The 12,296-nt window shown below is 38.5% G+C and overlaps 2 protein-coding genes across 7 annotated transcripts in view; both read right to left on the reverse strand.

Annotated features, from left to right (window-relative positions):
- Window positions 1-12,296, reverse strand: part of LOC124411743 (zinc finger protein 37-like) — a 55,734-nt gene that overhangs the window by 3,510 nt on the left and 39,928 nt on the right. The window contains exons 5-6 of one of the 6 annotated variants that reach the window (XM_046891099.1): window positions 8,690-10,338; window positions 7,404-7,612 (exon numbers count right to left, since the gene is read on the reverse strand). The exons of 1 other annotated variant lie outside the window; for it this stretch is intronic. In XM_046891099.1, the coding sequence (XP_046747055.1) occupies window positions 7,542-7,612; window positions 8,690-10,338 (1,720 nt within the window). In that variant the 3' untranslated portion in view covers window positions 7,404-7,541. Of the gene's footprint in view, window positions 1-3,926; window positions 5,680-6,299; window positions 7,613-8,331; window positions 10,339-10,930; window positions 12,271-12,296 lie in introns of those variants that run through there. 4 more of the 6 variants (XM_046891104.1, XM_046891105.1, XM_046891098.1 and 1 more) reach the window with 4 other exon arrangements.
- On the reverse strand, window positions 306-2,650 carry LOC124411750 (zinc finger protein OZF-like). Its single transcript, XM_046891125.1, has 2 exons — window positions 2,528-2,650; window positions 306-2,176 (listed from the first exon to the last, which is right to left on the reverse strand). The coding sequence occupies exon 2, from the start codon at window positions 2,083-2,085 to the stop codon at window positions 1,093-1,095; it is 993 nt and encodes a 330-aa protein (XP_046747081.1). The 5' UTR covers window positions 2,086-2,176; window positions 2,528-2,650; the 3' UTR covers window positions 306-1,092.

Here is a 12,296-nt window from a genome sequence, read left to right on the forward strand (position 1 = left end):
TGCTTCACGTTGTGCTTCAGATGGTTCACATTCGTATGAAATCAGTATTTAAAGATCCTTTCAAACTACGTAGTTTAAGTTTCACACACCACAATTGTATACCTGTGTCTATGTATTTGTTTTGTGTAAATTTCAAGTAGTGCTATCGACTAAGTCTTGATAGGAATTCGCAACTTGCATGTATGCTGTGTTATTGTTCCACGAAACAACATGATCTTAATTATGGAATATGTCGTTCAAGTAATTTTCCAATTCCCATTTTCAGTAGTAGACTCATTGATGTAGGGTTGGAAATTTGTGCCCTTTGCTGCCCAATTGTTGAATTTTAAATTTGTTAAAGTAATCAATACTTTGTAGGTTCATATCGTAAGTGGAAAGGCATGTTTGAGGAGTAAGATGATTTTTGCCTAAAACAAAGTCATTTGATGATTAATGTCATTGCGACAGATAGGGTGTTGATATGCGAAATGAATATACCGTTTAAACGATATGCTTACATACCCAATATCATACGTACAGTTTAGAGCCGTACTACCGTAAGTAGAAAGGTTGAAATTACCCTGGAAAACTATGAATATAAGTACAATCTTATCTAATAATAATACTACTACAGTAGAACAGTTGCAATGATTATACTGACTGTGTTTTCAGTTCGACAGTGATGCAATCGTCATGAATGCGTAACAAAGTGAATATTGCATAGTCTAAAGAAACTTGCTTTTCTCGATGAACATTTATTTCCATATATTTTTTTTTCTTAAGCATGTAGTTTCCATCATATATACAAGATACAAAAGCTAGGAATATTTAACAAAGATATTTCACTAGCCAACCACATAGCTGATTTACTTGCGAAAAACAAACTTAAAAAATGATCATTCTCAAAATGTTAATCACATTGAATGTTTATGAATTAATGTCTATTTATGCATTGGTTCGACAATGGCGTTGAAAACCATTCTATACGCATGGAGCTGCATCAAACGCGAGGAAGCTTGTTAGGATGAAACCTTGCGGTGTGAGAAATTGACTCCTTAATTAATACAAAGATGAACCGGATCAATTTCATCTCGTATTTGTAGCTAGGTGCGTTTATGTGTTCCCACTCAGATCTGCACTGCTGTTTTTGCCAGCATACTCTCTAGCGAATTCTGTAATGATGGTCTTAATGGAGACGGCTGGCAGTGGGGGCAAAGGGCCGGGGTGTCTCTTCCTGTGACATATCAAGCCAGGTTTTTGCGCAAATGCCTGGCCGCAGATATCACATATGTAGGGTCGTTTCCCCGTGTGAATGAGGACATGTTGTTCCTGAGCAGTCTGACGTCTGAAGGTTTTTCCACAAACTAGGCAGGGAAAAGGCTTGATACCTGTATGTACTCGTATATGAGAATCCAAATCACGGCCACGGAATCTTTTCCCACATGTCGGACAAACAATCTTCTCTTTATTTTCATGCCACGACAAGTGCTGCTTGAGATTCTCCTGCGTTGTCATTCCTCGCTTGCAAATATTACACTCAAACTCAGGTTTGTAGTGGCGATACTTCATATGTGCTTTGAGGGCATGTAAATTTTTACTAAAATGCCCACAGACGTCGCATACTATGGGAGGATTTCCACTGTGATTTTGTTTCATGTGGTGATTCAAAGCTTTCTTTATTTTAAACTGCTTGCCACAAGAGTCACAGGAAAAATTAAACGCACTGGTATGAAGGCGAATGAAGTGGTTTTTCAAAGTTCCTTTGTTGTTACTTTTGTAGTCGCACACACTGCATTCATACAACTGAGGTCTGTGTATTTTTTCAAAGTGTGTACTGAGGTATCGCTTCAAGCTAAAAGTTTTCCCACATTCTGTGCACTTGTGTCTATGCTGCTTCAGATGCTCTGCTAGATTGCTTTTTTTTTGGAATGTCTTCTGACAGGAATTACATTCGAACGTTTTCTTTGACCTTGTGACTCTTCTTACTGGCTTACTATTCCTTGTATCCACAATTGTATCTGGCTTTTCGGAAACAGAATCCAAATGTGTTTCCTTACTCAGCAACTTAATGTCGTCTCTGGCTGCTTGTTTTTCAGGCCATATCATATACTCAGGAGTGCATTCAATTCTCACTATTTGTCTTTTTTCCAACACCACTCCGTCCGATGAAACGCTCAAAGGATCGGCAGTTGATACCCTAGAACAAAGATATATTTATTAAACAGCATTTTCAATCACTCGAAATTACTTTCATCAAGCGGCACAAGCTCGAGCATGTCTACTAACTAGATCAGGGTTTAGTGTGTCATACTAGATTGCTAGACGATAAATGGTTCCTGAATTTCATTGAGTCAAATAAACACGACAACTTCCAGTTTAGAGAATATATATACATATATTTCTTGAGTACATTGAATCGTTTGATTTCGATTTAATCTCAGGCAATATCACGTACGTTGTTCCGCAATTCTACTTTTATTACACAGTATTTGATAATCATATTGGTTCCACAGAATGTCTTAAAACTATTTTTAGGCAAGAGACTTACCATTGTAACCCAAGCTAAAGCACATTTCTTTGTCCAGAAAGTATTAGTAATGAGCAACCGTCGAACTAACAGTCATTCTGTATCATTGCGATGTCTTTTTACATAATCTCTTGTGAAGTCGTTGACAATATTTTTGACAGATACGGCAGGCAGTGGTGGTAGAGGGCCAGGGTGCCTTTTTCTATGACATATTAAACCAGGCTTTTGAGCAAAGGTTAGACCGCAGATATCGCAAAGATATGGACGTTTGCCCATGTGAATCAAAATATGTTGTTCCTGTGCAGTCTGACGTGAAAATGACTTGCCGCAGACGGGACAAATAAAAGGCTTGACGCCAGTGTGGATCAGCATATGAACCTCCAATGAATATTTCTCACGAAATGTTTTACCACACGTAGGACAAATCACTCTTTCTTTGGTCTGATGCCGCAGGATATGCTGATCCAAATACTCTCGAGTCGTCATTCTTCTTTTACAGAGTTTACATTCAAATTGTGGCTTGTGGTGGGCGTATTTTTTATGGCACTTTAGGGCATGGATGCTCTTATTCGTATGACCGCATATGTCACAAACCAAAGGCGGATTCTCGCTGTGACTCCGGTTTATGTGGGTTTGCAAGTCGTTCTTGATTTTAAACTCTTTACTACAAACGTTACACGAAAACTTGTATTCCTCTGTGTGCTTCCTGACGAAGTGGTCATGTAGCGACCACTTGTTATTACTCACATAGTGACACACAGTGCATGGATATTTTTCTGGCCCGTGTGAGGATGCTACATGTGCTTTCAGTTCATTCCTCGTTTTAAATTTTTCGTTGCAAGCTTCACAAATGTATTTATGAACACTCATATGCCTGATAAGTTCTTTTTTCAAAGAAAAACTAACGTTGCATGTATCGCAGGAATAACTTGTGTCCACTAGAGCGGGTTTCACTAAGATCTTGTTACAAATTCTAGTTGCATTTCTTCTTCTATTCTTCAGATTGTGTGAATTACTTTCACCGTTACGTTTCTTATTCTTTGCTGTTTTCTCAGCAGTTGCTCGCTTCGATGAGAGTATCACATTCTCAGGGGTGCATTCAATTCTAATAGTGTTGCAAAGCAGATTTGAGATTCTAAAACACAAAATATAAATACCAAAATTAATAAGAGAATAAATATGTACCATGACCTTTCTACGTTACTTACTTTGGCTGTTTTTAACAGAATCATAAAGACTTATGAAACATATTTTGAATTTAAACCCCAATCTTGGTATGTGAAATGTTTCACAATTATCTTAAAATTCATATTCGAAAATTATTGAAGTCCGTACATCCGTATCAATTACAGAAGAAGCACACGCACAAATTTTATCGGACAGCCAGGCCCTGCGCTACATGGTTTCTATTAGAGGAAAATTCACAAAATAACGAAATTTATTTCAGCCATCAATTGGTACACACATTTGACAATGAACCGTCTTAAGCATCTATTTGCACTAAGGTGAGTGTATGATAATTATAACGTTTTCATGTTATAGTTGTTACGCTATAATAGGTAGTTATGTTTTTCCCAGTGCAGTTATGCCAGACACTGAAGAAGCAATCGCGAATACCTGAGAAGATTTATTTCAGATTCATTGAAGGAATAAGGAAGGAAGGAGTAAGTTCATCGTTATAAGTGCTCTCTTATCTTGACCTTCTTTTTCATAACTAACAAGGTATTGTCTGAGCACGCGTTAATGAAAATTGAATGACAAAATAAATTCATTTAAAGGCAACCATTATTCTGACATTGTATTAGTCCTGATTGTCCTTTTTAAACTCTGCAAGTTCGTTGACGATATCACCGATTGGCATCACAGGTAGTGGAGGATGGGTTCCAGGATGAGTTTTTCGATGACATATTAGGCCTGGTTTCTGTGTAAAAGCCTTGCCACATATGTCGCACACAAATGGTCGCTTTCCAGTGTGAATCAAGAGATGTTGTCGTAGTTGAGATCGACGAGCAAATGGTTTACTACAGATAGGACAGAGGTGGGGTTTGTTGCCGGTATGAATAGACATGTGCCTCTTAAAAGAGTCTTTTTTGTTGAATGTCTTTCCGCATTCGGCGCACATGATCCTTTCCTTTTTTTCATGCTGCAGAAGCAAATGTTGGTCTAAATTCTCCTGAGTTACCATTCGTCGTTTGCAAATGTGACACTCAAACTTGGGTTTGTAGTGTGCCCACTTCTGATGGACGTATAACGAGCCGCTGTTACGGCAGGATTTGCCACACAAATCGCACATTGTAGGTTTCTCTTTATGATGAAACCTGACATGAGTCGTGAGGTCCCCTTTCACCTTAAACTTTTTGGAACAAAATTTACACGGGTACTCGTAAGAGTCTGTGTGCTTTCGAGTAAAGTGTGACTGCAGAGAATGTTTGGACCTACAAACAAATCCACACGCCTCACAGGGAAATAGTAGTGATGATTTGGAGCGTGTTTCGTGTTGTCGCTCAAGATGAGCAATGAATGAAGATTTTTTTGAACTCCTGAAATCACATACGGCGCACACATAAGCCCCATTTTCTTCGATGCATACTTTCTTCTTGTGCGTCCACGCGACGTGCTTGCGAAATGCTATTTCCGAGTCAAAAGTTTTTGAACAAACCTTGCACTTGAGGGATCGTGTGATGAAATCTGGCATCGGAGTAACGTGTTCAGAAAAATACTGAGTGTCGGGTTCTTCTGACAATTCGTTATCTTGATTTATAGATTCCGTAACATTCTCAGCCAATTTTTCAATAGTGACAGTATTTCCCTCCATCTTTACTTGATATAAGTCACCTATTGAGCGGCCGTTTTGAACTTTATCGTCTGCTCTTTCTTCATCACTGAGAACAGAGAGCGGTGATTCTTGATTTTCAGTTACTTCCAACTCAGACTCATTCTCACTCCCTGGTACAGGCTCATTTGTATAGCTCTCTTCAACAGTGACATTGATATCATTATCAACTTCAGTTGGCTGCTTATCGCTTACGGTTTCAGAGAAACAGCTCGCAGGGAGAAAGGCGTAACAGGGCTTGTCATCAAATTCGATAATCTGCCACTCTTGCATAATTACAGACTCCTTGCCGAATATAAATATTCCATGGTGTTTTTCTGTGTCCTTGACTGATAAAAATCTGAAACAGAAGTTAAGGAAGTATTATTAGGATTCACATAATTCATATAGTAAAAGCAACTTACTTGTCGTATGAAAGGTACCAGCTTTGGATCAAGAGACGGTATAATATATACATATTACCTAGTGTTGATAATTTTATTTAAAAATTTATTGGGTAGTACAAATACCTGTGAATATTAGATCTCAGATTGGTATCCCAACTACAAAAGAGTTCAGAGTGCACCATCAATCCGGATCACAAATGTATGCAACATAAATAATAATTCTTTGAATATTTTACAAATTTTATTATTTTCATACATCTCTATAATGCGCAGTACATATACGAATCATAAACATAACCATGAGATGTGTAGAAATAATCCAAATGAGAAAAACAAAAAAAATTCACTGAAACATCAACGATAATGCTTGTCTATCATAAATTGTGATAGTAGCTCAGATTTAATCCAATAATGGAATCACACAAAATTGTTATGTTTGCTATAGAAAGTATGATACGCTATTTAATTCGGTTTAATATTGTATTTGAGCACATTCATATTAATTAAGATAAGATAATGTACGATCTGAAATAAAGCGTGGCCAGGCCATAGAACTGGTAGCATATTTATAAGCTACAGCTAATAATGTTGCACTATTTTTTCATGAAATCATTTATAATATGCTCAATATGAACAACAGGCAAAGGCGGGTGGACACCAGGATGCGATTTCCTATGACAAATTAATCCTGGTTTCTGAGTGAACGCTTTGCCACAAATATCACAAACGTAGGGTCGTTTGCCAGTATGAATTAAAAGATGCTGGCGAAAAGCTGTACGACGAGCAAATGCTTTACCACAAATCGTACACGTGTACGGTCTATCTCCGGTGTGAGTCATCATGTGCTGTTTCAGCCTGTGATTTTCAGTGAAAGATTTACCGCACTCCTCGCACACAAAGCTTTCTCGTCTTTCGTGCTGTAGTAAAATATGTTGATCGAGATTAGATTGGGTAACCATGCGACGGTGGCAAATGTGGCACTCGTACTTTGGTTTAAAATGGGCCCATTTTTGATGAACGTAAAGAGAGTTACTGTTCGAGCAGGTTTTTCCACAGACATCGCATATTATGGGTCCTTCTTTGTGCTTAAATCTTACATGAAGTCTCATATCACCCTTGACTTTGAACTTTTTACCACATATCTCGCAGACGTATTTGTAGTCAGCAGCATGTTTTCTCTCAAGATGTTCCTTCAATCGACGTCTACTCTGGCACTTGAATTCGCAGATGTCGCACAAATACTCCTCATGCTCCTTCTTACGTGTTGCATGCTTTCTTGCAATGTGTGAGTGAAGGGTCGTTCTTTTTTTGCATTCAAATTTACAATATGTACAGACAAACACAATAGGATCTTTAGTCTTCTTGTGTTCCATATCTACATGCATTTTAAATGCAATCAACGTTTTGCAAGTTTTCGGACATACTTTGCATTTGTACTTATGCGCTCGATGGTCGTGAACTTTTGTATTGTGCCTTCTCAGCATGATCTCGAGATCAAAATCTATGTTACACGTGTTGCATGAATAGGTACTCTCCAGTTCAACCACACTAGGAATTGCAATCTGTACTCTCGATGGCAATTCGGTATCACTTGAATTACTTTCAACTTTGACTTGGCAGTAATCACTAGGTTCGTTGAGATCTACGTTTGCGTTGCTTTCCTGATCGTTGCTGATAGGAGTGTCTTCCTTATCTGTCAATAACTTTTGAATATCTTCAGTTTCCTCATCCAGATTATGTTCTTCTTCGTCGACCGCAACTAAGTCCTTCAAACGATTTGCTGGTAGAAATGCATAATAAAGGCAACCTTCAAATTCTACAATTTGCCATGGTTGCATGAAGATCGACTCCTTCCCGAATATAAATCGACCACTGGTGCATATTTCCCTAAAACACAAAGACAGTAATTAGTGTTTGTGTATACAATGAGAAAAATACAGATTGTTGACGATAGCGTACCTATAATTTCTCATAAACGCAGATGTTAAGATGCATCTATAAGGATACACACAATAGGATCTTTTTAAACTTCAGACTACATTACCAATATAGGTATGTGCGTATCTTTTGAGTCAAATGGCCCGATTTGCTTATCACGTCCTATTCGAATACAAAATATGTATTAAGCATATATAACTAATCTACTAAGAAGTACACTTGTTATTCATCAATTATATTACATACTCATCTGAATAGTGCCTGACTAGTTCAAGGAATATGGATTCTGCTTGGACATGGGCATTTATGGAATTAATTAAATACCTACCTATTGACTCGTGAAAGACTTATCTATTTACAATCCAAATTTTATTCTTTATAAAACACTTATAATTTACAGCAATGCACGTGTGTAAAGTTCAAATGCTATTCGGAAGTGGATATTCTGTACAATCTGCGGGTGTATTGACACACTTCGCTACAACATCCAGTATGCATTTTTCAGTTTTGCTCATTATTTGTCATTATATCAAAATACTCTAGTCTTTAGCTCCAAACAGGGTACCTGGAATACCTGAAACTAGTGATTGTAAGTAAAGACGTTCGAAGTTCAAATATAATCTCATGAAAATTATTAATTTTCAATTGATTTTTAATCAAATAATTCAATAATTGAACTAATGCAAGTAGCAAAACTTCTATAATACCAGTGCAAATGGTACGATGTTCATAAATAATTATGCTCGAAGGGCAAATTACGAGATTTTTATGCTGATCAAGTCTAGATGTTGGGTCAGTTATTCATAACGTCGTTCAAGATGTGATCTATGAGAACTCTTGGTAGAGGAGGGTGGATCCCGGGATGAGACTTGCGATGGCTGATGAGCCCTGGTTTTTGGGTGAAAGACTTGCCGCAAATGTCACAGACATAGGGACGGATTCCCGTGTGTATTAGGAGGTGTTGTTTGAGAGCTGTTCGCCTAGCAAATGACTTGCCGCATACGTTGCAGGTATACGGTTTGTCACCAGTATGAATTCTCATGTGAACTTTCAGTCGGCTGTTCCGTGAAAACGTCTTTCCACATTCCTCGCATACAACGTTCTCCCGTTTCTCATGTTGTCTCAGCATGTGCTCATTGAGATTTTCTTGGGTGACGAGCCGCCTCTTACAAATATGACATTCGTATTTAGCCTTGTAATGAGCAAACTTTTGATGCACGTACAGAGAATTACTGTTCAGGCATGTTTTGCCGCACACATCACATATAACTGGTCCCTCCTTGTGATTGAACCTTATGTGATTAGTTAGGTCACCTTTGACCTTAAATTTTTTCCCACAAGTTTCGCACGAAAACTTGAAATCATCCGTGTGTTTCCTTGCGACATGCACTTTCAATTCGTACTTATTTTTATTCTTGTACTCGCACTGGTTGCAGTAAAAGTATTCGGTGACTTGTTCTATCCCGGCATCGTTTTTCGTCAGTACTTTGTGCTTCCTCTTGATGTGTGAATAGAGAGAAGTTTTTTTGGTTGTTTTGAATTTGCATTCGTTGCAATTGTAAATTTTCCCATCGATCTCTGCTTTGTGCCTACGCTTATGAGAATACATGGTGCTCTTCTTGAAGCACTTGAAATCGCAAACGTCGCATCTGAACTCCTCGGCAGCTTTATGGTTTCTCGCCGCATAAGAGGCTAACGTGACGCCTTTTTCGCACTTAACTTCGCAGGAAGTACAGGAGAGTGAAGGACCTTCGTCTACTACATCCTTGTGTCCTAATACATGGGCCTGGAGATTTTCCTTCTTGCAGGTCTTGTACGCACAGGTGTTGCAACAATACTCCTCAGTCATCGCATTCACAGTTTCTTCTTCACTTTTACGTTTGTGCTTCCGAGTCACATGAGAGGAAAGTGTACTTCTCTTGAATGATTTGAAACCGCACATCTTGCACGAAAGAATTGAATCGCTTTGACCGTCCCTATGTCTCCACATGTGAGCGTTTAAATTGTCTTTTTTTGAGCATCTGTAGTCACACGTGGTGCATTGGTATCTTTCCGTACAAGTAGCATCACCTTGCGTCTCATGTTTCCGCTTGACATGGGAGGACAAGGTTGTTCGTTTGTAGCATTTAAAACTGCATAAGCTGCATAAGTAAAGAACGTTTTTCTCCCTTAACCTATGTCTTTGCATATGCGTATTGAGATTATCTTTTTTCAGGAATTTAACATTGCACGATGGACAGGTATGCGTGGTCTGAGTTACATGTGAAAAATCCTTGAGTTGTGTTCCACGTCTTTTGTGAGAAATCTTATGCCTCTTTAGCATGTGTTCTACTGGAAACTTTATCCCACATTTTTCGCATGCATAAGATTCCATTGTAATTTGACACAGGTGAGCCAACGACTGTTGCAGGTATCTAGTTTCCTCGCAGGTAGGCTCAGCTACAGTTTTGGTTGGATTGACATCGACTGTGATCTCTTTCTTATCAGTCAGTAGCTCAAATTTAGAATTCTTGCTAATCCTCGCACTGTTTCCAATGACAGGTACAAGAGAATAGCATGGTTTATCTTTTACGTTTGATCTTTGCCACAGTTCCATTGCTACTGAATCTTTGCCGACAATAAACCGTCCATCAGAATCAGTTTTTATTATTCTGGGACCAGCACGTTTCTTGGACCTAAAAAAAAAAGAAATAAATTAAATATTAATTATGGTCAGAATATTGTGAAATGGTAGAATCCACAAGCTATGACCACTCTGTGCATTTATTAAGAGGTTTCAATGTACATAATTATACAGAAACGTACGAGCTGTAAAGTTTGTGCACAATGTAAATAAGTAAATTTAAGTACATGAATATCTAGTAGTCTGATAACAAGCATATGTAACATTTCAAAAATACAATTTATTTACAATCACTGAACAAATTACCACTATGCTGATACGGGGCTTCTAGAAAAGGGCAAGGAGAGGTAGGTGTAAGTCCCCTTATCAATAATGAAACCAAAGTACGAACATCTGTCAAGTGACACACTTTCTGAAACATACACGGATGCAGGTATAAAGTACAAATCGTTCTGTGATTTGGAGAAATAAAACCCACCAGCTCCACTCAATCCGAATGAATTTGTGCAGTTTTTTTCGAAGCTACAAGCCTCATTCGCTATAAGCCGAACGGAAACAAAGAGACGAACATTACATATATCAGCCCAGCTATATTTATTATACTGTACATTACATGTCATATTTCTGTATGTCAAGAAACGAATGATAAAACTATTTCTGCAGTCTTATTACGATTGTAGAGATGTACATGCACGTTAGCGTCTACTAGGCCGTGGATTTCGGTGCAATATTTCCAATATTTCCTCTGTTACTACCCAGTGGTACAGGCGGAGAAGAAAGGTGAGCATCGGGATGCTTTCGACGGTGTTCAATCATGTAATATCGCCTCTTGAATGCCTGACCGCAAAGATCACATATGTGGGGGCGTTCAGCCGAGTGAGTAAGTAAATGCGTATTCCGCATGTGCGAGGTACGAAAGTTTTTCTCACATACGTGGCAGGGATAAGGCTTGACGCCAGTGTGGGTCGTCATATGAGTAGAAAGGTACCGTTTTGAGGCGAATACTTTGGCGCATTCCTTGCAGGTGTATGTCTGGCTGTGTTGCAGCATGTGATTGTCAAGATTCTCCTGAGTCAGGAGTCTCTTGTTACAAACGTTACATTGATACTTGTAGTCATTAAGATGTGCAACTTTCCTGTGCTTGTACAGAGAGTAGCTACTTGTATAAAATCGTCCACATATGTCACACATATGCTGCGAGCTTCCATGTGTACCTACGTGAAACTTTAGATCCCACTCCATTTTGAATCTTTTCCCACAGTGTTCACATGAGAATTTGTAATCATCGGTGTGTTTCCTGATGTAGTGCGACTTCAGGTTATTCTTTGTCTTTGTACCATAGTCGCACTTATCACACCTGTGCAACATGCTAGAGTCAATTGTTTCATGAATCAACTTATGCGCCTTCAAGTCGCACTTGTACTTGAAAGCCTTGGAGCAAATAGAACACTTAAACGGCCTGTGAAAGCTATGTTTACTTGTTATGTGTCGCATTATTTTGCTTTTCTGTTCAAACGTCGAGTGGCATATATCGCACGTATAATTACCATCTGTTAATTTTTTGTAAAGCACGCCTCTTGGCTTTACATCTTCGAAACATGATTTATTACTATTCTTGATAGACAACTTTGAATTAGTCACATTTGTTTCATCTTTCACTCGAGACAGAAGACTGGTAGCATCCTCTTCCGTGGAAACATTGCAGGATCTCAATGATGGACCTTCAATTTCATTGGAATCTTTAATCGCCAATATTCTTCGCTTACAGGTCCTTTTCATTTTTATCCCTCTTCTCATGGGAATCTTTTGTAAAATTCCACTTGATTCTGACGTGTTCTTACTTGGCACGGTGCGATGACAATCCCTTGGCGCGTATACACAATTTGACTGGCTGTTCTGAGGTAATTGTTGCTGATGTTCACCGTTTGTTTCTTCACTTGCCAGCCGTTCTTTGACTGCCTTCCTAATATGGTTATGCGTATTCCTAGAACATCAACAACAAACATCAAT

Source organism: Diprion similis, chromosome 10 (assembly GCF_021155765.1).
Source record: "Diprion similis isolate iyDipSimi1 chromosome 10, iyDipSimi1.1, whole genome shotgun sequence".
Taxonomy (NCBI): Eukaryota; Metazoa; Arthropoda; class Insecta; order Hymenoptera; family Diprionidae; genus Diprion; species Diprion similis.

Bases quoted from the DNA above. Each gene is read 5' to 3' on its own strand.
- LOC124411750 (XM_046891125.1), bottom strand. From the start codon at position 2,085: ATGATATGGCCTGAAAAACAAGCAGCCAGAGACGACATTAAGTTGCTG.